Here is a 20,005-nt window from a genome sequence, read left to right as displayed (position 1 = left end):
AATTCTTATTATAAAAAAAATGAAAACATTCAACATTGTAAGCATATATTGAATGCAAAACAATGAATTAAAAGTAGAATAAATAGAAACAGAAAATTTGAGGAAGTAAATTAATAATAAAATTCATCTATTAACAAAATGGTATTAAGACGATGGGCTGTTTATAAAAGGCAAAGCCAATTTTGGGGATTCTCCTCCCTTCATTTTTCACATTAGCACCATCACCATGTTCTTGGTCAAGCTTACCAACTTTGAACCTCTTCTGGATGCAACCTCCTATCTCGCTCAAATTTCGAACTATGCCGACGTGAAATTCACACCGTTGGAGTTCTACTTAATCGCCCCGTACCCTTCCCCTCGCTTCGTTGCAACGCTGCAATTATCGCAAAAATGTTTCACCAACTATTCCGTCGATCATGAACACACTTCCAAGGTTGACCTTGAATCCTTCCATGATGCCATCTTAGATGGCGGAAGCTTTGCTTCAATGACTATCCATCTTTTGGAAAAACCAAACCAAATGATCCTTAGATTTCAGACTCCTTCAAGTTTAGTATATTTCACCCTTTTTCTTCTCTTTTTGTTCTAAATACATGAAATTTCATCATTTTCTTGTGGAAATTATCTCTCTTTAATATATTATTATCTTTTATATGTATATTATGAGAATCTTGTTAATTTTTGGTTTCAAGAAACATAGTTACATAAAAATCTTGATTGTTTTTGTGGGAGATTTTTCCTTCAAATTCTTAATCTTGTTCTTGATTTATGAGCTAATTCTTATTTGGATTTCTGTTTTAGGCGAAATCCCACCATTGCATCATGAATTAACATTCTCACCTCCCCAATTAGCAGACAATAATATAGGAGGCCAACTTGAAGAAGGAAAATTTTTCATAGTTAAATCTGAGGCATTAAGACGAATTATAAAAGAATTACCTATCTTCCAAGATGATTCAGGTAATTGATACTCTTCTTTTTAAAAAAAAATTCCATATATTTATTTGGAAGAAAAGGATTTAATTATTTATTTAGTTTTTTAACAACTTGTTTATGTACTGTCAGTTGTTTGTGTTGGTGTAACGAGTTCTCAAATCAAGTTCTCCATTGCATCTAAAGAGATTGTTCTTAAGGTATGATTCATTTTCTAAGATCACAATGTTCAAGTGGTTTTTCAAATGAATTGTGAGAGTGATTTTTTTTAATTAATTAAATATTTCCTTACCATATAGCCAACATCAAGATTTTTCCTTTTACAAAGTCATATATTCTGTTAAATATATTTTTCTTTAGTTTAAAAGTTAGGTTTAAATCGTAGTTTGATGCTTGAAACTTTTAATTAATGCTTATATAATTTTGGTTCTTAAACTTCCACATATAGCGTTTGAAGCCATACAATAGAAATGTGTCAAGTTTAAAAAGTATAGACTTGATTTGGTAACAATTTGGTTTGTTATTTTTGAAAATTAAGTCTATCTCCTCTTATGTATCTATAGTAGTTTTCATCTTTAGCTAAATTTCCAAAGAAAAAAACAAGGTTTTAAAAACTATTATTTTCTATTTTAAAACTTAGTTTGCTTTTTGAAATCATTTGTAAAAAGTAGATAACAAAGCAAGAAATTTAGAGGTGGAAGATATTTTTATAAGATTAATAAAAACTAAATATAAAAAAACCAAATAGTTACCGAATGAGCCATAATTTTTTTACCTTTTATTAAATTATGAATAACTTTATGAGCTTCGAAGTATAGTTTAAGGGTGTGTTCGGTTTAACTTTTCAAGTATTTAATTTTGAAAATAAGTCATTTTTGGAGGAAATTAAACTGTTTAGAAGGCCTTGATCAAAATAGCATTTGAAATGTATTTTAAATAGTTTTTTATGAGAAGAGTTTAAATAAAAATGAATTTTAGAGAAACATTATTTTCTAGTCAATCAAAAAATGCCCTAACAACTAAGGGCCCGTTTGGATTAATTTGAAAAAAAAGTTTTTTTTTTTTTTTTAAAAAAAATCATTTTTATTTAAACATTTTTGATAAAAAGGGATTAAAATACACTTGAAAAATTATTTTAAGTTGTTGCCAAATACTCCAATTTCTTCCAAAATAACTTATTTTTGAAATCAAACACTTGAAAATGTAAGCCAAATACATCCTAAAGCAAAATATTTTAAATTTTAGCAATGAAAATAATTTTTTTAAGCCTTAAAGTTATGTTATGTTAAAGTGAAGAACATTTGTTGATTAATATAGGGGTTGTTGGTTGATGTTGTGTAGGCTCAACACTGTAGAATCGTAGGTTTTGAAGAAGAAGTTGAAACTCAATTCCAAATCATTCTCCGTCCTATGTTGTTTTTCCTCAATTTTACATATAAAGCAAATAAGGTTTGGTTTTATAAGACAAAGAATAATTCTTACAGTGTAATGGCTGTCCCAGCTTTTGGAATATTAGGTCAATATGTAATCTATTTTCCCCCAGTATGACATGTGCAGAAAATGGTTATATCGATATTGTTTGCCCGACATTGTTTCTTCTTTTCTTTTTCAATATTCAAATGATTGATATTGTTGGAATTGGTGTATCTTTGCAAACTGTAATGCGGGTCTCATTTTTCTTCAAAACTAACATGTTGAAATAACCTTGAATTCATAATCATCATTAATGGAAATTTTACATTTTAAAAAAATAAAAATAAAAAACAAAAGTTTAGGTCCTCTTTGGAAATTATTTTGTTTCTTGTTTTGAGTTTTTAAAATTAGGTCTATTTTCACCTCATTTCTTACAATGGTTTGCATGGTTGAATTTTTAACCAAATTTTAAAAACAAAAACAAATTTTTAAAAACTACCTTTTTTTAGTTTTCAAATGTTAGACTTGATTTTTTAAACCATTGTCAAAAGGTATATAATAAAGAAAGAAATTTGAAGGTGGAAGTAACGTCTATAAGTTTAATTTTCAAAAACAAAAAATAAAAAACTAAATGGTTAGCAAATGAGGCCTTAATGATTAATTTTATAATTTTGAGACTTTGAAACTTCCAATCAAATAGACACAAAACTCTAAATGTTTGTACAAAATCACAAAGTATAAATCTAATACTTAAAAATATGTTCTACACTCTTATATTCCAACTAGTAAAATAAAATTACTAGTTACGAGAGTGGTATTTTAGCCAATATATTATGTGTTGATGCCAAATTTTAGTAAAAAAAAATGCATCTGACTTCCACGTGACAATAACCACCTACAAAACAAAGAAAAATGGCTCTGATACCTAAGTTAGCTCTATTGTAGAATAGAGAAAAAATCACAAGTTTAAGTTACCTCATAGGGAGTCTTAATAGTTTATTTATAGGGGATTTCACTTATGATTTATCTTAATCATACTAGGATAAAGATATGAGATTTAACCCTCATCAGATTAGGAAAATGGTTTTTACTAATCCTAAACCGACTAGATTAAATCTTACCTTATCTTATTTTTTTTTATGTTGATTTTACCTTAGTCTTGATTCTACTTTATCTTTTCTTGATTTTAGGTTTTGTTCTATCTAGCCAAAATTCACCCACACTATTAGCACCTATTTCCAAGTTGGGTTTCAAGGTTTGGCTAGTCACAATTATGAACTAAACATTATGGACCCAATTTGGGAGTAAAATTTCTTTTAACTTGTACTTCTTTAGTGACCATGTTAGTTAAATCTCAGTAAGGTTGAGCTTCTCACCGGTAATCATGTAAGGTGCCCGCAAATCAACTCATCAAACCTATAATTGAATATTGTTAAAAAGATAAAAATCAATTTCTTTAAGATTTGTGCACCGTCTCAAGGAAGATAAAAATCGATTTCTTTAGAAGTGAAAATGCAACCCTATTAGAAAGATGAAAATCAATTTCTTCAAGATCTATGCACATGTTAAGAAAGATGAAAATCGACTTCTAAGAGGTGATCTCAGTCTCTCTCTAACCCACACATCCAGTAGTCATTGCACTCATGCCCAACCGTCGACTCAAACGAGTATTCGGTCCAATAAAAAGAAATTGAATTTCAATAAAAAATGGTGGATACAAAAGAAGTATCATCTTGAAGGAGCAAGTTAAGAATCCCATATTAAAATAATTTTTCTTCTTATTTTTTACAAAATAAGTTTCTTTGGTACTTTAAAACTTTTTATGAATCCCACACAAAATCTTTTCTTTGTATTTGATTTAAAAAGTCAATAAACTTCTTTTTATTATCCATCATAGATCTCAAGGCAACACCTAAAAGAAAATAAAATTATAAGAATATTCTATTTCATTAAAGTACGAAAATGTAAAAGAATTAATAAAGATATCTTTATTAATTGATCATATAACGATAAATTTAATCTATAGAAATAAATAGAAGAAAAATTAAAGTATAGAATTATCAATGAGATTTTGGGAAAGAAAATCATAAGATTAAATATTACTATTTCTTATTTTCTCTCTTTTTTTTTTCATGCATTCACTATGATTCGATTTAGTAGAAGATGACTAAAAAAATTATTTTCAAGCCTTCCTCAACATGGGGTTGTAAAGTGAACAAATTTGGGAAGCAATCATCACAAACATGTATCATTGCACCACAAACATCAAAATTCCTATTAAAATTCCTATAAGAAGACAAAATAATTGTAAAAATTAGTGATTACCTCGTAGATGTTTAATTTGCTAGAAATGTGTGCTTTTATAAAGTAGTTTTCCAAAAGTTTCCAAATGGAGGGATATAAGGAAAATATGAATCCTTAAAAAAATTTCACATAAAAAATGAATGTAAAATTAGAGGGAAAATATTAAATAAATTTATACAAAATATCTACCTAAATTTTGAAATTGCATCTCCCTCCCCATCAAATTAATTGATTTTATATATCACAGGTTTGCAGTTGCATCAATCAGACCAATTTAGCCATAAATTTTGAGAAATTCCACTCGAAATTTCATATTATCCAATTTTCATAATAACTATTTTATAATTTGCAAATTTTTTATCTATTTTATAATAACTATTTTATCTATTTATTATTATATTATATTTATATTTATAATTTTCAAAACAAATTGCAAATTTTTTAAACAACCCAAACTTCTTTTGCAATAAACCAAAACACTAAAAAAAAAAGAACTAACTCTAAGTCCTAATCTCACCTATTTTGTACATGTTCAACAATAATATTATATCCAAAATGACTAGATAGACAAAGAATGTCGTATCTTAAATCTAAAAGATACGATATTCTATTATTTAAAAAAAATAAGAAAAGAAAAATAATAATATAAACACATTCCCTTTGTATACAGGTTCCTTAGATAAGGGTATTTAAAAAAAAAGGAAAAGAAAAATAATATAAAATGAAAATGTCATATGATATAAACACATTCCCTTTGTATTATTACTTTTTTTATTATTAAAAGGGTGATGTGTTGTTAATGAGGATTTAGAAGAAAGGGGAGGAATGTTCTTAGTGGGAAGAACTAAGCATTGGCTGGCTGAAGGCATTAAGAGAGGGTGACGTGACAAGTTGTCCTTGAGTTGAGAGGCGGCAGAAGGATTAAAAAAGGAAAAGAAACCTCGAAGGTCCGGTTTGGCAATCTACATGAACAAATTGGGTGAAATCAGTGCCATTTGAAAAGCTGAGAAGACTTAATTCTCAAAGTTGTTGTGCCAGAGGAAGATGGCAGAAGAAGAAGAGGGGGAAAGTGATGAAATTGCAGGAGAGACAGAATCTCGTGGAATCAGGGCCTGAGGTGAAGATTTGGAGTTCTAGGCCAAACTGCAAGGAATTGATGGCTGAAATTTTAAGATAAGGAAGTTAACTCAATTCTAAACATGTTTGTAGAAGGAAGTTTCTTCAAAAGAGGTCTAGATTTTGAGTTATGGATTTTTAAAGTTGTAACAGGGAACTTCTGAATAAGCAGACAGCTGCTTGGGAAGAACAAACAAACAGCTTGCAAATGAAGGGGAATCTCGCTAAACTTGTAAAGAGGATCTCGCTCTCGGGGGAATTCTCGCTGGAAATAGGAAGGTATCGCTAGTGTCGTTTGGGCAGAGTATCGCTGGAAATTGTGAAGAGGATCTCGCTCTCGGGGGTATTCTCGCTAGAAATGAGAAGGTATCGCTAGTGTCGTTCTCTCCAGCATCGCTGGTGAGGCTCTCGCTGGTGTCGCTGGTGAGGCTCTCGCTAGTGTCGCTGGTGAGGCTCTCTTCAGTGTCGCTCAAGCTGATCTCGCTGGTTCTGCTCAGGCTGATCTAGCTGGTTCTGCTCTTGGTGATCTCGCTGGTAAGACAGTTTGTTGAGGATGGGAATTCCATTAGTAAATGAGCTATTTAAGGTATTGGCTAGAAATTTTAAGTAGTTTAATTGGAGAAATATATTCTTTCAGGCCATGAGGAGCTAGCAGAAGCTCGTAACTTATTATGAGACCAATAAATGGTGAGTGACTGTGTGATTTCTTATTGCTTTACTGGTTTAGTAAATTATGATATCACTGGAAGTATTTCTCATGCTAAGTGAATAAATGATGTGCCAAGCAATATGATTATGAAACAGTTTCTTATACTGAGTAGAGTATGTTTATCATGGGATTGATGTAAATGGGTTATCTTGCTCAAGTACTTACAGTAGGGTTAAATAACTCCATTTTTATGATGGTTCAGTATGAAAGACGTACTGGTATGATGATTTGAGCAATAATCTCCAAATACTCACAGTAGGTTTAAATAGCTCCACTTCCATGGTGATTCAGTATGATAGACGAGCTAGTATGATGATTTGAGTATTAAACTTAGTGTTTAACCAAATATTTTTGACTGGTTGTGTGATGGATACTGAAGGACTTATGAGAAGGTATCCTTTCAACTAAATGTCTATGTCTAGTTTTACTTAAAACAAGGTACTGAAGGACACTTGAGAAGGTACCTGGCCAATTAGATACCGAATGACTTTTAAAAAGGTATCCGGCCTAATTGATACCAAAGAACATATGAGAAAGTATCTAAACAACATGGTACTGAAGGACACTTGAGAAGGTACCTGGCCAACTTGATACTGAAGGACTTTTGAGAAGATATCCGGCCAAATTGATATCGAGGGACATATGAGTAGGTATCTTCACAACTCGATACTGAAAGACGTTTGAGAAGGTATCTGAGCAGAAGTACTTGAGGATACTGAAGGACTTTTGAGAAGGTATCCTAGTCAGGTATATACGGTACGACGGTACCCAGTTATAACTACGTGCACGTAGGTAATACGACGTCGAGGGATTGAGAAAAAGTGTTCTCCCTGATTAAGGTTGAGATTGAGGGTTAGACTTAATAGTTCAATCTCAACTAGGGATAGAGATAGTCATATTTTCTCTAGGCTAAAAGGATGGTTTGGAGTGGTTAATGCTTGTGAATGATCATCAACGCTTGATGTTTAATAATGTAGGAGTTTTCCAAGTATGATGTACATGTCTAATGCATGCTGGTGGTTCCATAAGCTAGCTGAATATGTTTTAATTTAACCTATTTCACCAAATATGAAGCATGCGTTAGGGTTAAGGCTAAGGTTGAAGGAAGCTTGACGTACTACGTTTAAATACCTAAATTTGCTAAGGTATATGTGTTGGTATTTCAAAACAAGTGAGTAGAAATACTGGTAAGGAAGGTATCTGAATAAATATACCTAAGATGTTGACGGTACATAGTAAACTCGACGTGTATGTAGGTAGGTGTGAATGCGAGACCAAGATATGGATCTCTTGGCCAGTAATAGATGTTGGGAGCTAGAGCGGTGTATGCTCGTTCTCAACTAAGATGTAATGAATATTGAGGTATAAGAGTTGTTATCAACATTTATGTCATAAGGATGTTGATTGAGATGCCATTGGATTATTTAAAGAGATCGATGTGGGGATCTCTTCTGGCTATAGTTTAATGTGAACAGGTCGAGGTAGAGGTTTTATCCGGCCATGGCTTGATGTTGGAATTAGAGCAGGGAGTCCTCATTCTCAACTATGACTCCGGTTCTTGATACGATGGTATTAAAGGTCTTTATGTAAACGTTGCATGGTTTAATCTAGTTTTGGTATTATGCTTTCAAACTATGGTTCTTAAACATAGTTTTGTCTTTCACTGGGATTTATGTTTTATAAAATCACTCACTGGGCTTCTAGCTCATGCTTTCAAATGTTTTGTCTTTCAGGTAATGGTCAGTTCCCAGAAGACGTTTCTGCTGCTGCTCTGCCACTCAAAGAGACAAGTTAAAGGAAGTGTAATTGAAGATCGGTATTAGCTAGTACACACGTGTCTGATTAGTGACTAGTATTCTAGATGAGGCTCACTAAGTTGTATTATTCATGTGTAATCAATGTTGTGAAATCCTGTATTGAAAAATGTATTAGTTTATGTATTATTATGTAAATATACAGAGTTTGAGTATGGTTTTAAGGTGAGATAGGCAGTGGGTGCCAGCCAAAAGGTTGGTAACTGCTGCAGTCACTATTCCGTCCAGGTTAGGTGGATAATCTGGTGGGGGGTGTGACAATTAAATTGATATAGCCTGCCACGCCCTACCTCAACATCAATTACTTCTTGCAAGATAGCACTTAATTCAATTTGTTCAGTTTCAATATCCAGAGCATATATAACATACATTAACTTATTATCTTTTCCTTTTTCTCTTACCAACCAATAGATGACTCCATTCAAGTAAGCACTATGACAAACTTTTTCTGTTTCAAAAGAAAGGGTGTGAAGATGCCTCCATTGATAAGGGTTAGGGTTAATTCCACTTTTACCAAAAGTCAAAACGTCCATTATGGACTTAGATTCTTGAGTGTTAGGGACAATGGTCCTAGAGCTTTCTGAGTAAGCAATTGAGTCGGCAACTCTAAATAGTTTGTATTGTTTGGTAGTAGGGCTGAAACCAAATCTGAAGTCATAAATATCATCATAAAACTTAGGTTCCTGGATGAACTCATTAGTCATGGGGTTAAATATGCCATCGTATTTACAGTAAAAAGTATTTTTGGAAATAAACACAAGCCATTACATTGATTCCTAAGTATGACATAGGACCAGCCTCCATCAAATTGTAATGAGCTTGATTTGGTAAATTCCAATTCCAAATCAAAATCTACATTTAGAAGTTTTTTAGTATAAGATTAATACAATGCATCTTGAAATTGCGTGTAACGGTAAACTGGCAATTGGGGACCTGATCCGAGGTAAACAAAAGAAAAGCATTTGTAAGGAATTGAAATTTAGAAGACGAAGCGTAACCTAAAACTATTTCATTCCAAGTTTTACAAACACGCCTATAGGAAGGAAGATTAGAGATAACAAGTTTAGAGAAGATTGTTTTACCAATTAAAGATGGAAGATCCCTTCCCCACTTCATAATCATTCTCCTCTTGCTCATATCCACTTTCTCCATTGGACACATCTAATGCGAACTAAGCTTTGGTTTATTGTCAACAAAAATCTCCATTGGACCTTCCATTTGAAACTTCAACTCCTTCACTAAGTTTCTTAGCCAAATTGCATGACATACACATGAAGTTGTTGCGACGTACTCTGCCTCGCATGTTGATAATGTGACTATGGGTTGCTTTTTTGACATCCATGTGAACGTCGTTTCACCAATAAGAAACACAAACCCCGTTGCTCTTTCGATCATCCAAATCACTACTCCAATCACTATCACAATAACCAACAATATCAAAATTGCTAGAAGAGACATAGGAAAGACCATACCCAATCGCCCCTTTGATGTAGCGAAGTATCCTTTTTGCCATTTTGCAATGTGTTACTGTCGGTTCCTCCATAAATCGACTAATAATTCCAATCAAATAACGAATATCCGGTCTTGTACATGTCAAGTATCTCAAACTTCCAACCAAGCTTTTGAAATATGTAGAATTTACCTTCTCTCTTCCATCTTGCTTGGTGATTTTGACTCCACATTCTATCAGTGTTCCAACTGGATTAGCATCATTCATATTGAACTTCTTGAGCACTTTTTTAGCATAGCCCTCTTGGGATATAAAAATCCCATCTTCACCTTGTTTGACCTCGATCCCAAGATAGTAACTCATGAGACCAATGTCCGTCATTTCAAACTCCTTTGCCATCTCTCTTTTGAACTCATCAAACATGCTAGGATTGTTTCCGGTAAATACTAAATCATTAACATATAAACAAATGATTAGTATGCTTTCATCTTGCATTTTGATGTAGAAGACATGCTCATAAGGACACTTCATATACTTCTTCTCTTGAAAGTACTTGTCAATCTTCGAATTCCATGCTCTTGGTGCTTGCTTTAAACCATAAAGTGCCTTCTTCAATCGAAGCACCTTATCTTCTTCACCCATGACTTCATAACCCAATGGTTGTTCCACATGGACCTCTTCCTCAAGAATTTCGTTCAAGAATGCCGGTTTGACATCCATTTGATGTATCTTCCAATGATTATGGGCTGCCAAAGCAATAATCAAACGAATAGTTTCAAGGNATTATGGGCTGCCAAAGCAATAATCAAACGAATAGTTTCAAGGTGAACAACAGGGGCAAATACCTCATCATAGTCGGTGCCATGTCGTTGGCTATACCCTTTCACCACTAGTCTCACCTTGTGCCTCTCAACATCACCATTGACTTTTCTCTTTGTCTTGTATACCCACTTCACTCTGATCGGTTTGTGCCTTTTTGGAAGCTTGGTCAACTCTCATGTGTCATTTTTCTCTATCGCTCGAATTTCTTCATCCATTGCATCCTTCCATTTCTTGCTTGCAATGGCTTCTTGGAAACTAATAGGCTCACAATCACCCAAAAGACAATAGAGAATTATGTCATTTTTTATTTTCATTTACCTCATTAAGTTCCCATAGACTTCGAGTTCCTCTTGGGCCAATTTCGTTCTCTGAATCGCTGGATGAACCTTTAGAAGATGATCGATCGGTCGAATGAGGTGGCACTGGAATGGGCAAACCTTCACCCATTCCATCCCTGGTCGGCTCATTTTCATCGTCTTCTTCAAAATATGGAAGGAAATCATACTCCTCCTCCTGTATATTCCAATCCCAAGAGGCTTCCTCATAAAAAAAAACATCACGACTAATAATTACCTTCCCATTCAAAGGATTGTAAAGACGATAACCCTTTGAATTTGAATCATAGCCGATGAAGATGAGTTTCTCGCTTTGATCATCGAGCTTGGTTCTTTTTTCTTCCGACACATGAGCATATGCAATACTCCCAAGCACCTTGAAGTGACCAATCCCGGGCTTTCTTCCGTTTCATGCTTCTTGAGGCGTCTTGTCAAGCACACTTTTGGTTGGTGCTCGATTTGTCAAATAAACCGCACAAATTATGGCCTCTACCCAAAATTCCCTCGACATCTTCTTTGTCTTTAGCATGCTTCTTGCCATGTTCAAGATTGTCCGATTCTTCCTCTCTACCACACCATTTTGTTGTGGTGTCCTTAGGACTGTTAACGGACGTGGGATGCCTTTTTCATCACAAAATTGTTTGAACTCATTTGATGTGAATTCACCACCTTGATCGGTTCTCATGGCCTTGATTGTATGGTTGCTTTCATTCTCCACACGTGCCTTAAATCTCTTGAAGATTTCAAATACTTCTGATTTTTCCTTCAAAAAGTACACCCATGTTTTTCTAGAAAAATCATCAATAAAGAGAAGGAAATATTTACTTTTACCATGAGACTCTGGTTTGATCATTTCACACACATCGGCACGGATGAGTTCTAAAGGATTCTTTGCTCTTATCATAGACTCCTTCGGAAAACTACTTCCATGATGTTTGCCAAGCAAACACCCTTCGCACACTTGGTTTGGCTTGTGAATGTGTGGTAAACCTCGTACCATCTTCTTCTTCGACAAATCTTCTAGACTTTCAAAATTGAGGTGCCCGAACCATAGATGCCATAGCCAAGAGAGATCTTCATAACACGTCTTCAAGCATTTTGGAACATCATTACATATATTCAAAGGAAACATTCGGTTTTTGATCATGGAGACTTTAGCAATAAGTCTCTCATGATTATCCCTCAAATACAAACAATTGGTTTTCATTTGAACTTCAAAACCTTTCTCTAACAATTTTCCTACACTCAATATGTTATTTTTTACATTGGGAATGTAATAAGCATTTGTGATATATTAATTTTCTCCATTTTTTAACCAAATGATAATTTTACCTATTCCTTTGATGACGGCCAAAGAATTGTCTCCAAAGACAATATTACCTTTCTCCATCTCATTCAACTCCACAAACATCTCGCATTTTCCAAACATGTGATTCGAGGCTTCTGTGTCAAGATACCACATACTATCTTGACTCTCTTCTTCTCCCTTTGAAACCATAAATAAGGTTCCATTCTCCTCTGCATAATTGGATTGCCCTTGATGGGCTTTTGATGTGCTAGCGGTTGATCGGTTCTGATGCTTTCGATCAATCGACCCTGTTTGAGATGAGTAACACTCATTCACATAATGTCAATATTTGTTACAATTATAATATTTTACGTGAGATTTATCTCTCCCGGACCTTCCACCACGTCTACCACGACCTCGACCTCCTCTTCTCTTGAGGATTCAGACGAGTTTTGAGAAACATCGGTGTTGGCTTCACCTAATCCACCATGGCCTCGATGACCACGACCTCTTCCACGTCCATGACTATTCTCCTCCTTGATTTTGAGTTGGAGAAGTTATTCAATGGTCTCTGTTTACTCCATCCTCATTTTCTTTTTCTCCTCATAGGCTTGTAACAAGCCTATAAATTGTTCAATTGTCATGTTCTCGAGATCCTGTGTCTTCTCGATCGTAGTGGCGATAATCTCGAACATTGTATTTAGGTTTCGTAGAACCTTCTCCATGACACGAACATCGGTGATTTCTTCACCATTCCGTCTCAATTGGTTGACGACAACCATTACTTTTGTGTGATATTCCGCTATCACCTCCGTCTCCTTCATTTGTAAAGATTAAAACTCACCACGTAAGGTTTACAACTGTACCTTTTTCACACGATCGACTCCTCTATGAGTCGATTGGAGCTTGTCCCATGCCGGCTTTGACGTCTCCGCATTGGCGATGCTCTCAAACGTATCTTCGTTCACCGATTGATACAAGATATAAAGGGCTTTCTTGTCCTTCTTTCTTGTCTCCTTTAACGCATCTCTTTGCGCTTGATCGGTTCCAGCTTCTGCCTCTTGGAAACCTTTCTCCACGATCTCCCACACGTCTTGTGCTCCTAGTAACGCTTTTATCTTGATACTCCAATTGTCATAGTTGAGCTTGGTAAGCATTGGTAGTTGAAGTGAACCTATCCCACCGTTGGCCATTTTTCTCTCAATATTTTCTAGATACCACTATGTTAGAAAAAAAACGTGGAGGACAAATATGAAAAATGAGAGATATGTTTTCCATTCAACTAAGCATGCCTTTATATAGGCTTACAAACATAACCATAGGAATGCCAATGGTTACAAAAATCTCATAACTCACATAACTCCTATAACTTAAAAATCACTATTGGTTACAAAAAACTAAAAGTTACAAAACCCAAAAGTCACTAAATGCCACAAATAAAGTTTACTAATGACAAACGTTTCAACATTTTTATCTTACATTGTCTTCAGTAATGCAGTATCCCAAGGAGATACCTAACTCTTTTGAAGTTCATTAAGGCAGTGGATTGTGATCTTGTTCAAATAATAAGTTCTCAGTTATAAATGCATAAACCTATACATGGGAACAAATAACTATCAGTTGAGAAGCGAATAATGTAGCAGGGAAAAAAATTTGTAGTTGGACAATCATATGGAAAATTTGCATGATTATTTATGCACATTGAAATGTTATAGATTAATGAACCTACTCTTACCATTGAACTCATTTACATCCTATATTTGCAAAGAACCATCCTCGAGTAATTTCAAAATTGTCTCTTTACTTTAATTTTAAGTTACACTCTCCACAATTCAATGATCCATATCTATATGTTTTATTGTTCTTCAAATCATGTACAAATCGAGAATGCCAAAAAGATAAACGTTAGTTTTAAATACTAGATACTTCCATAAGGCTACTATTTCATACCGTCATACAACAATTTTCTAGTTTTCATCCTACCCCTTAGCTTCAGTTTATCCTAGCACTAAGTTTATGACTTTCAAATGGTTCCAACTATATTAAGGATTGCAAATGAGAATCCATCCCTTGAAAATTTACTGTATAGTCATAATTGCCAGAAACAACTATAGACTCGGTGGTGGTATCTAATAACTAGTGGTAGCAACTCTAAGTGTCAACTATAACTAAATAATTCGTTGAAAATCAATATTAGAAAACAAAATGTTGTAATTAGATTGGATGTTTTGATCTAATCTAAGTATCTAAACTTCTATATGAAGAATGCTACTACCACTTAGTTCATCCACAATGCACTTAGTTTATCCATAATGTTTAGCACTATTACCCCATTAATAACGATAAAGGATACAATAAAACATCCTAAAACTCTTAAGCTTTTCAACATGATGGAAGTCATTGAGAAATTATTCTTGAAACTTCACTCTCTTAGGGGAGAAATTACAACAAATCCGCTAGCTAAAACAGTACAACTATATAACCATTCTCTATGCTTCGTACATGTTCTTTTCATGTTCAAGAGAAGCTAACCCAATAATATTAACCATCAGGTTGACAATACAATATTGAATTTGCACTCATACTTCAAGCAAAAAAGGACACAAAATGGCTCATTAAATTCATCAAAAAAAAAAAATAATAAAATAAAAAGCAAAGCTGGTGAATATGATAATAGCTGAAGATGAAAATTATGAGTGAGGGTTCGAATGAAAATGAACATTGAATTAGTAAAGCTCATTGTGTATGGCCAAACTAGAAATATGGGATGCTGATAGTAAGAAAAACTTACAACAAGGTTGCTAAGTGATAAACTCTCACTGAAATATCAGAACCCCAACCAAATTCACTCTCCCAATTTCTCTCCTTTCATTAATTCCACATTTCATCGTCTCTTCTCCATACACCTTTTTGCCACTCCATAATCCAATGAAAAATCGCAAATGGATTGCGATTGTCCACAGTTGTCTCTCGCTATCTTCTCCGATACTCTTCTTCTTCCAGCAACCATTTCCTCGACCTCTTCTCTACCCCTCCTGCTGCCATTTTATGCCGCGGTTAAAGGCTTCACAAAGGGGTTTTAGAAGATCTTGTAATGAATAATGAAATAATTTCTAAATATTTGCTAAAAGAAAAAAGAATAAAAAATAAAAATTTTGACAATACGAATACCTTATGTAGGTGACAATACGAATACGACCCTCTTTATAGATGTTACAATTGTTATAAACTGCTACAAATGAACTGATCCTGATAATTCATGTAGAGACATATGAGCAGGGGCATTTTATACAAAAAGGGTTTTGTATAAGATCGGATCACGATATGACTAGCCTCATTATATAACACTATTCATAATAGAGACTTACATTTCAACAGGATGACCATAGGTGACATGACCTTAATCTTGGAGTTGTGAACTTTCTGCCTATGAAGGCGATCCTTTGATTTGTATGGATGAGAGTAGCCAAATCACCAACTCAATAAGCCTACCATTTTGAGGATTTGTCTGATTAGGGAGCTGGGATCACAACTACACAAGACAAAATTCACTCATTCCCCAATGTCGGGGTAAGTAGATAAATTGCTCCCTTAAGGATTGATTCCGAGGCTTAAACAATGTGAGGCCACACCGTCTCCTGACCCAAGAAGGGTTTGGTCATAGTTAAACTATGACTTATTGTTTAGTAGAGGAATCAGTGGCACTTGAGAAGTTACATGTAACTACAGGGGCAAAACGGTAATTTTGGTCTAGTTGTACTTACGAGCATTTTGTGAAGGGTCATCGCACTCTTGACTGATTATATCCAACGAGCACATAAATATATCTGTAGTGTGAAGAGTGCAGTTGTCGATCTTTAGTGGAGTGTCTGATAGTTAATGGATGTTGAATAATTTAAGAAGTTTAATTAATTATTGAAGTACCATTGGAGTTTCAATCTACAAGTCCATGAGGTCTGGATTTAATGAGAATCGATTTTAGATTAATTTGAATTGTTCAAATTAATTGAGAAAATTAATTATATATGATCTAATTAATTTTTACTTGATTATATATGATATAATTTCTATAATGTATTTGATACATTATTTTAGAGGAAATAAATATGTGGATTTGATTCAAATATTAACTATGTGAATTAGATTAATATAATTAAGTTTAATATATATCATATAATTTTTACTTAATTATATATGATATAATTTCACAAACGATCCAAATGGTCACCACAACGAAAAAAGCCTCTTGTATTCTCTAATGCGATGAGAATCACTAAGGAGTTGTAGGCTCTTAAATATTTTGAAGAAAGGAAGAGATTGAGAGGAAAAACTATTTTTCTAGAGAAAACTTCTGTCTATTTGGAACTTGTTGCTCTTAGCACTTCTTCCAACGCACTAAATAGATAGAAATATGAGGCATGGAGTTACACAGCTCCGTCCCAAAACCATCCTAAAAAAATAAATTACAATAATTTATTTTAATAAACCATTTAATATATATTTATGATAACTACATTATCATATAATATATATTAAACTATATATTATATCTAATATAACACATAACTTATAGTTTAATATTGTATTAAATACAATATAACCTATAATTTTCATTCTCTCAACAATGTATGATATTTAATATAAATCTATTTATATTAAACTTAATTATATGAATCCAATTCACATACTTAATATTTGAACCAAATTCAAAAATTTATTTTCTCTCAAATAATGTATCAAATGTTTTGTAAGAAATCGTGTAGTTTCGGGTAAGCGATCGCAGGGTGTTTGTGGGCTATCATCTAGTGTTACTCAGCGATCATGTAGCAGAACTAAGCGATCATGTAGTAGAGCTCAGGGATCGTGTAGCATTTGGTAGGCAATCTTATAGCATTTGGTAGGCGATCGTATTGAAATTAGTAAGCAGTCGTGTAGTTCTGGGTAAGCGACCGTGGGGTGTTCGTGGGTGCTCATCTAGTGTTACTCAGCGATCGTGTAGCCGAGCTTAATGATCGTGTAGCATTTGGTAGACGATCGTATAGCATTATGTTACTCAGTGATCGTGTAGTCGAGCTTAGCGATCGTGTAGCATTTTGTAGGTTATTGTCTAATGTTACTCAGCAATTGTGTAGCCGAGCTCAGCGATTGTTCAGTATTACTCAACGATCATGTAGCAGAGCTAAGCGATCGTGTAGAGACTTTATTTTTTACTCATCGATCATGTAGAGACTTTATTTTTCATTTCCCTCTCAAATTAAAAACTCTTTCTCTCCTTCTTTACTTTACTTAGCGATCGTGTAGAGACTTTACTTTTTGTTTTCCACTCTTTCCCATTTTCATTTTCCTCTCAAATTTTGTTTCCCTCCTACTAATATTATCAAATAAAATAATATTTCCCTCTCCCATTTTCATTTCCCTCTCTCAAATTAAAAACTCTCTCTTTTCCTTCACCATCTCACTCACGACCTTCCCCTTCCCTCCAATTTTTTTCCTTCTTCCGTGTGCCCGAGAGCCCTAGCTATCGTCAGCCTTCATTCTCCCCTCGCCTCCATTTGCACCGCTGTTATTGAGTTTTTCATTCCGTCGTTTGTACAGTCGCGCCAGCCCTCTCTCTCATCGTCTACTCAGCTCCCTCACCGTCTGCTCAGTCGCGCCAGTCGGCCAGTTATGCACGTCGTTCGCGAGTCTTCAGCCCTGCCTAGATTTTTAGCCGAATGCTCCCAAACGCTTCCGTCGCTTCAGTTGCATCCAGATCTATAGTCGAACGTTTTCGTCACTCCAACCCTGCCCAAATCTGTAGCCAAACGCTCTCAATCTCTACGTCGCTTCAGTCAAGTTGGTCCAGCCAAATCCGTTTGTCGTCGTCGAGGTCGTCCATGTCTTCGTTGAGGTTTAGCTTTGTAACAGATCTGTTCAAGTGCGGGCTTTACTCTATCTCGTTAGATCTTTACTCCATCTCGCTGGAATCTTGTATTTTTGGGTAAGGTTTTGGTAAGTTTTGTGAGTTTTGATTACTTTAATGGGTTTCTTGGAAATTTTTGAATACCCATACGTTTTCTTTACCCAAATTGATTAATGCTCTTTATGATTTGGCTTTAGATTCAAGATTCGGAGAACATTAATGTGTTGTCCAATAGATTGATATTGATTTCGGTAAGATTTTCGGTAAGTATATGAGGTCTATCTTGTTTGCTATTGGATATTGGGTTTGTTCCATTGTTGCCTACAATATCTTAGTTGTTGTTGGTGGTTTTACTTGAACGTGTTTTAACACTCAATAAGTTTTGACATTAAATTAGTAATACCTGTCACTTTTTTTGTGTTAGATTGAAGTGTTGGAAGGAGTTGACTTGTTGTCCAATAGGTTTGAGACCGATCTTAATAAGGTTTTGGTAAGTTTGGAGGTTAGTATTAATAGTTTTTTGTTACCCATTGAAGTATTGGTCTAATAATTGAGTTATTTTCAATTTTTGATGTTCAATTCAAAGATTTCATAGGGTTTGGAGCCACTATCCAACAAAGTTAACGATGTTTGGACGTTTTGATAGGTATTAAAGTCTTGAAACTCTTTTGAAATTATTACATAGTTGCTGGAATTTGCGTTTTGTAACCATTAATATTGAACTTTTCGTAGGTTGGATTACGTTGTTGTATTTTAACACTTATTTATATATTTTGAATTTGATGTTATATGCCTTTATTCTATTTTGCAGGTTGACTTGCTTAAACATGGCTTGCCTGACCCTTAGTTCTCGATCTTCAGACTTCAAAGCTCAATGTATAGATTAAATAATGTACTTTGTTGAGGGTTATTTATTAAACAATTTGTCACTTTTGTGTTTGTTGAAAGTTGAGTTTTGTATACAAAAGCAATAGTTGAGATTTTATTTTGTGCATGTACATGTGAAAGAGAAATATTGTTATAATTTGTGAGGAGTGTTCATAGTTGAACATATGAATTTTTAGTGAATATATTGAGTTGATAGATCTTAAATGTATAATGTTTATTTATTTGATGTAATTGTATTGTTGGAATACAAGGTAGAAAATGAAAATATCGATTGAGTCATTTAATTTGAAAACAAAAAGACATATACTTGACATATAAAAAATGTCAAAGAGTATCGCACTATACTTGACACTCGAATAAACTTGACATACCACCAATATCAAGTGTACTATCTTACTTAACACGAAAATTGTATCAAGAAACATATTACTTGACTTTTTTTGGAGTTAACTTATCACACTATACTTGACACTCGAATAGTTGACGCTTTTAAGTCAAGTATACCCTGTACTTGACACTGGAAAAACGTCAAGTAATCAAATTTTTGTAGTAATGAATGTTAAATCGCAAAAAGTCCATAAAGTGTTGGGCTAGTGTCTTGACACTGCACTGACACTCGGTTGTGCATGGCGCGCGCACGCGGACGATTCTGTCAATCTCCGGAGTGTTGCGACCGTGGGTGAAGCGTTGCTTAGGTGCATTTTGTCTTCAAGCGTTGATCTAGCGTCAGGCTCAGTGTTGAAGAGCGTTGCGATGCTGCAAGCATTGTTGAAGTATGTTGAATTTTTGTTCTTGAGGGGAAAAGCAGTAATTTATCCTGGATCTTCTTATTAAGTGATTTTTTTGGTGTCGTTTGGCTCGAATTAGCTTCAAAACTTCCGAAATGACTTCGTTTGATTCGGGATTAGAACTTACCTACCAAAATAGACATTTTTAGCAAATAATTGAATAATAATTTAGGGCATTTGTACTAATAAGATAGCTCTTTACAAGGTCTATTAAGCCCCACCCTCTCATGGACAAGAGGGACA

At 34.2% G+C, this 20,005-nt stretch overlaps 2 protein-coding genes across 2 annotated transcripts; one reads left to right on the top strand and one right to left on the bottom strand.

Moving 5' to 3' along the window:
• The first annotated feature begins 221 nt into the window (after window positions 1-221).
• LOC120067580 lies at window positions 222-8,270 on the top strand. The gene is made up of 7 exons (XM_039019127.1): window positions 222-548; window positions 802-960; window positions 1,066-1,133; window positions 2,275-2,475; window positions 5,939-6,045; window positions 6,158-6,300; window positions 8,209-8,270. The coding sequence occupies exons 1-7, from the start codon at window positions 227-229 to the stop codon at window positions 8,268-8,270; spliced, it is 1,062 nt and encodes a 353-aa protein (XP_038875055.1). The 5' UTR covers window positions 222-226.
• A 2,464-nt stretch (window positions 8,271-10,734) lies between these two features.
• LOC120067579 lies at window positions 10,735-13,377 on the bottom strand. The gene is made up of 9 exons (XM_039019126.1): window positions 13,051-13,377; window positions 12,901-13,002; window positions 12,579-12,720; window positions 12,229-12,492; window positions 11,894-12,135; window positions 11,390-11,659; window positions 11,135-11,272; window positions 10,880-11,074; window positions 10,735-10,824 (listed from the first exon to the last, which is right to left on the bottom strand). The coding sequence occupies exons 1-9, from the start codon at window positions 13,375-13,377 to the stop codon at window positions 10,735-10,737; spliced, it is 1,770 nt and encodes a 589-aa protein (XP_038875054.1).
• Between the last annotated feature and the right edge of the window lie 6,628 nt (window positions 13,378-20,005).

This window comes from Benincasa hispida, chromosome 12 (assembly GCF_009727055.1).
Source record: "Benincasa hispida cultivar B227 chromosome 12, ASM972705v1, whole genome shotgun sequence".
In the NCBI taxonomy this organism is placed as follows: domain Eukaryota; kingdom Viridiplantae; phylum Streptophyta; class Magnoliopsida; order Cucurbitales; family Cucurbitaceae; genus Benincasa; species Benincasa hispida.
Note: the sequence above shows the minus strand (reverse complement) of the source record. Positions and strands in the feature narration are given on the sequence as shown.

Bases quoted from the DNA above. Each gene is read 5' to 3' on its own strand.
- LOC120067580 (XM_039019127.1), top strand. From the start codon at position 227: ATGTTCTTGGTCAAGCTTACCAACTTTGAACCTCTTCTGGATGCAACC. The intron at 1,134-2,274 runs GTATGATTCATT...GATGTTGTGTAG, and splicing joins CTAAAGAGATTGTTCTTAAG to GCTCAACACTGTAGAATCGT. The intron at 6,046-6,157 runs GTATCGCTAGTG...CGTTCTCTCCAG, and splicing joins TTCTCGCTGGAAATAGGAAG to CATCGCTGGTGAGGCTCTCG.
- LOC120067579 (XM_039019126.1), bottom strand. From the start codon at position 13,377: ATGGCCAACGGTGGGATAGGTTCACTTCAACTACCAATGCTTACCAAG. The intron at 11,075-11,134 runs GTAATTATTAGT...TGGAATATACAG, and splicing joins ACAATCCTTTGAATGGGAAG to GAGGAGGAGTATGATTTCCT. The intron at 10,825-10,879 runs GTAAATGAAAAT...GGTGATTGTGAG, and splicing joins GTCTATGGGAACTTAATGAG to CCTATTAGTTTCCAAGAAGC.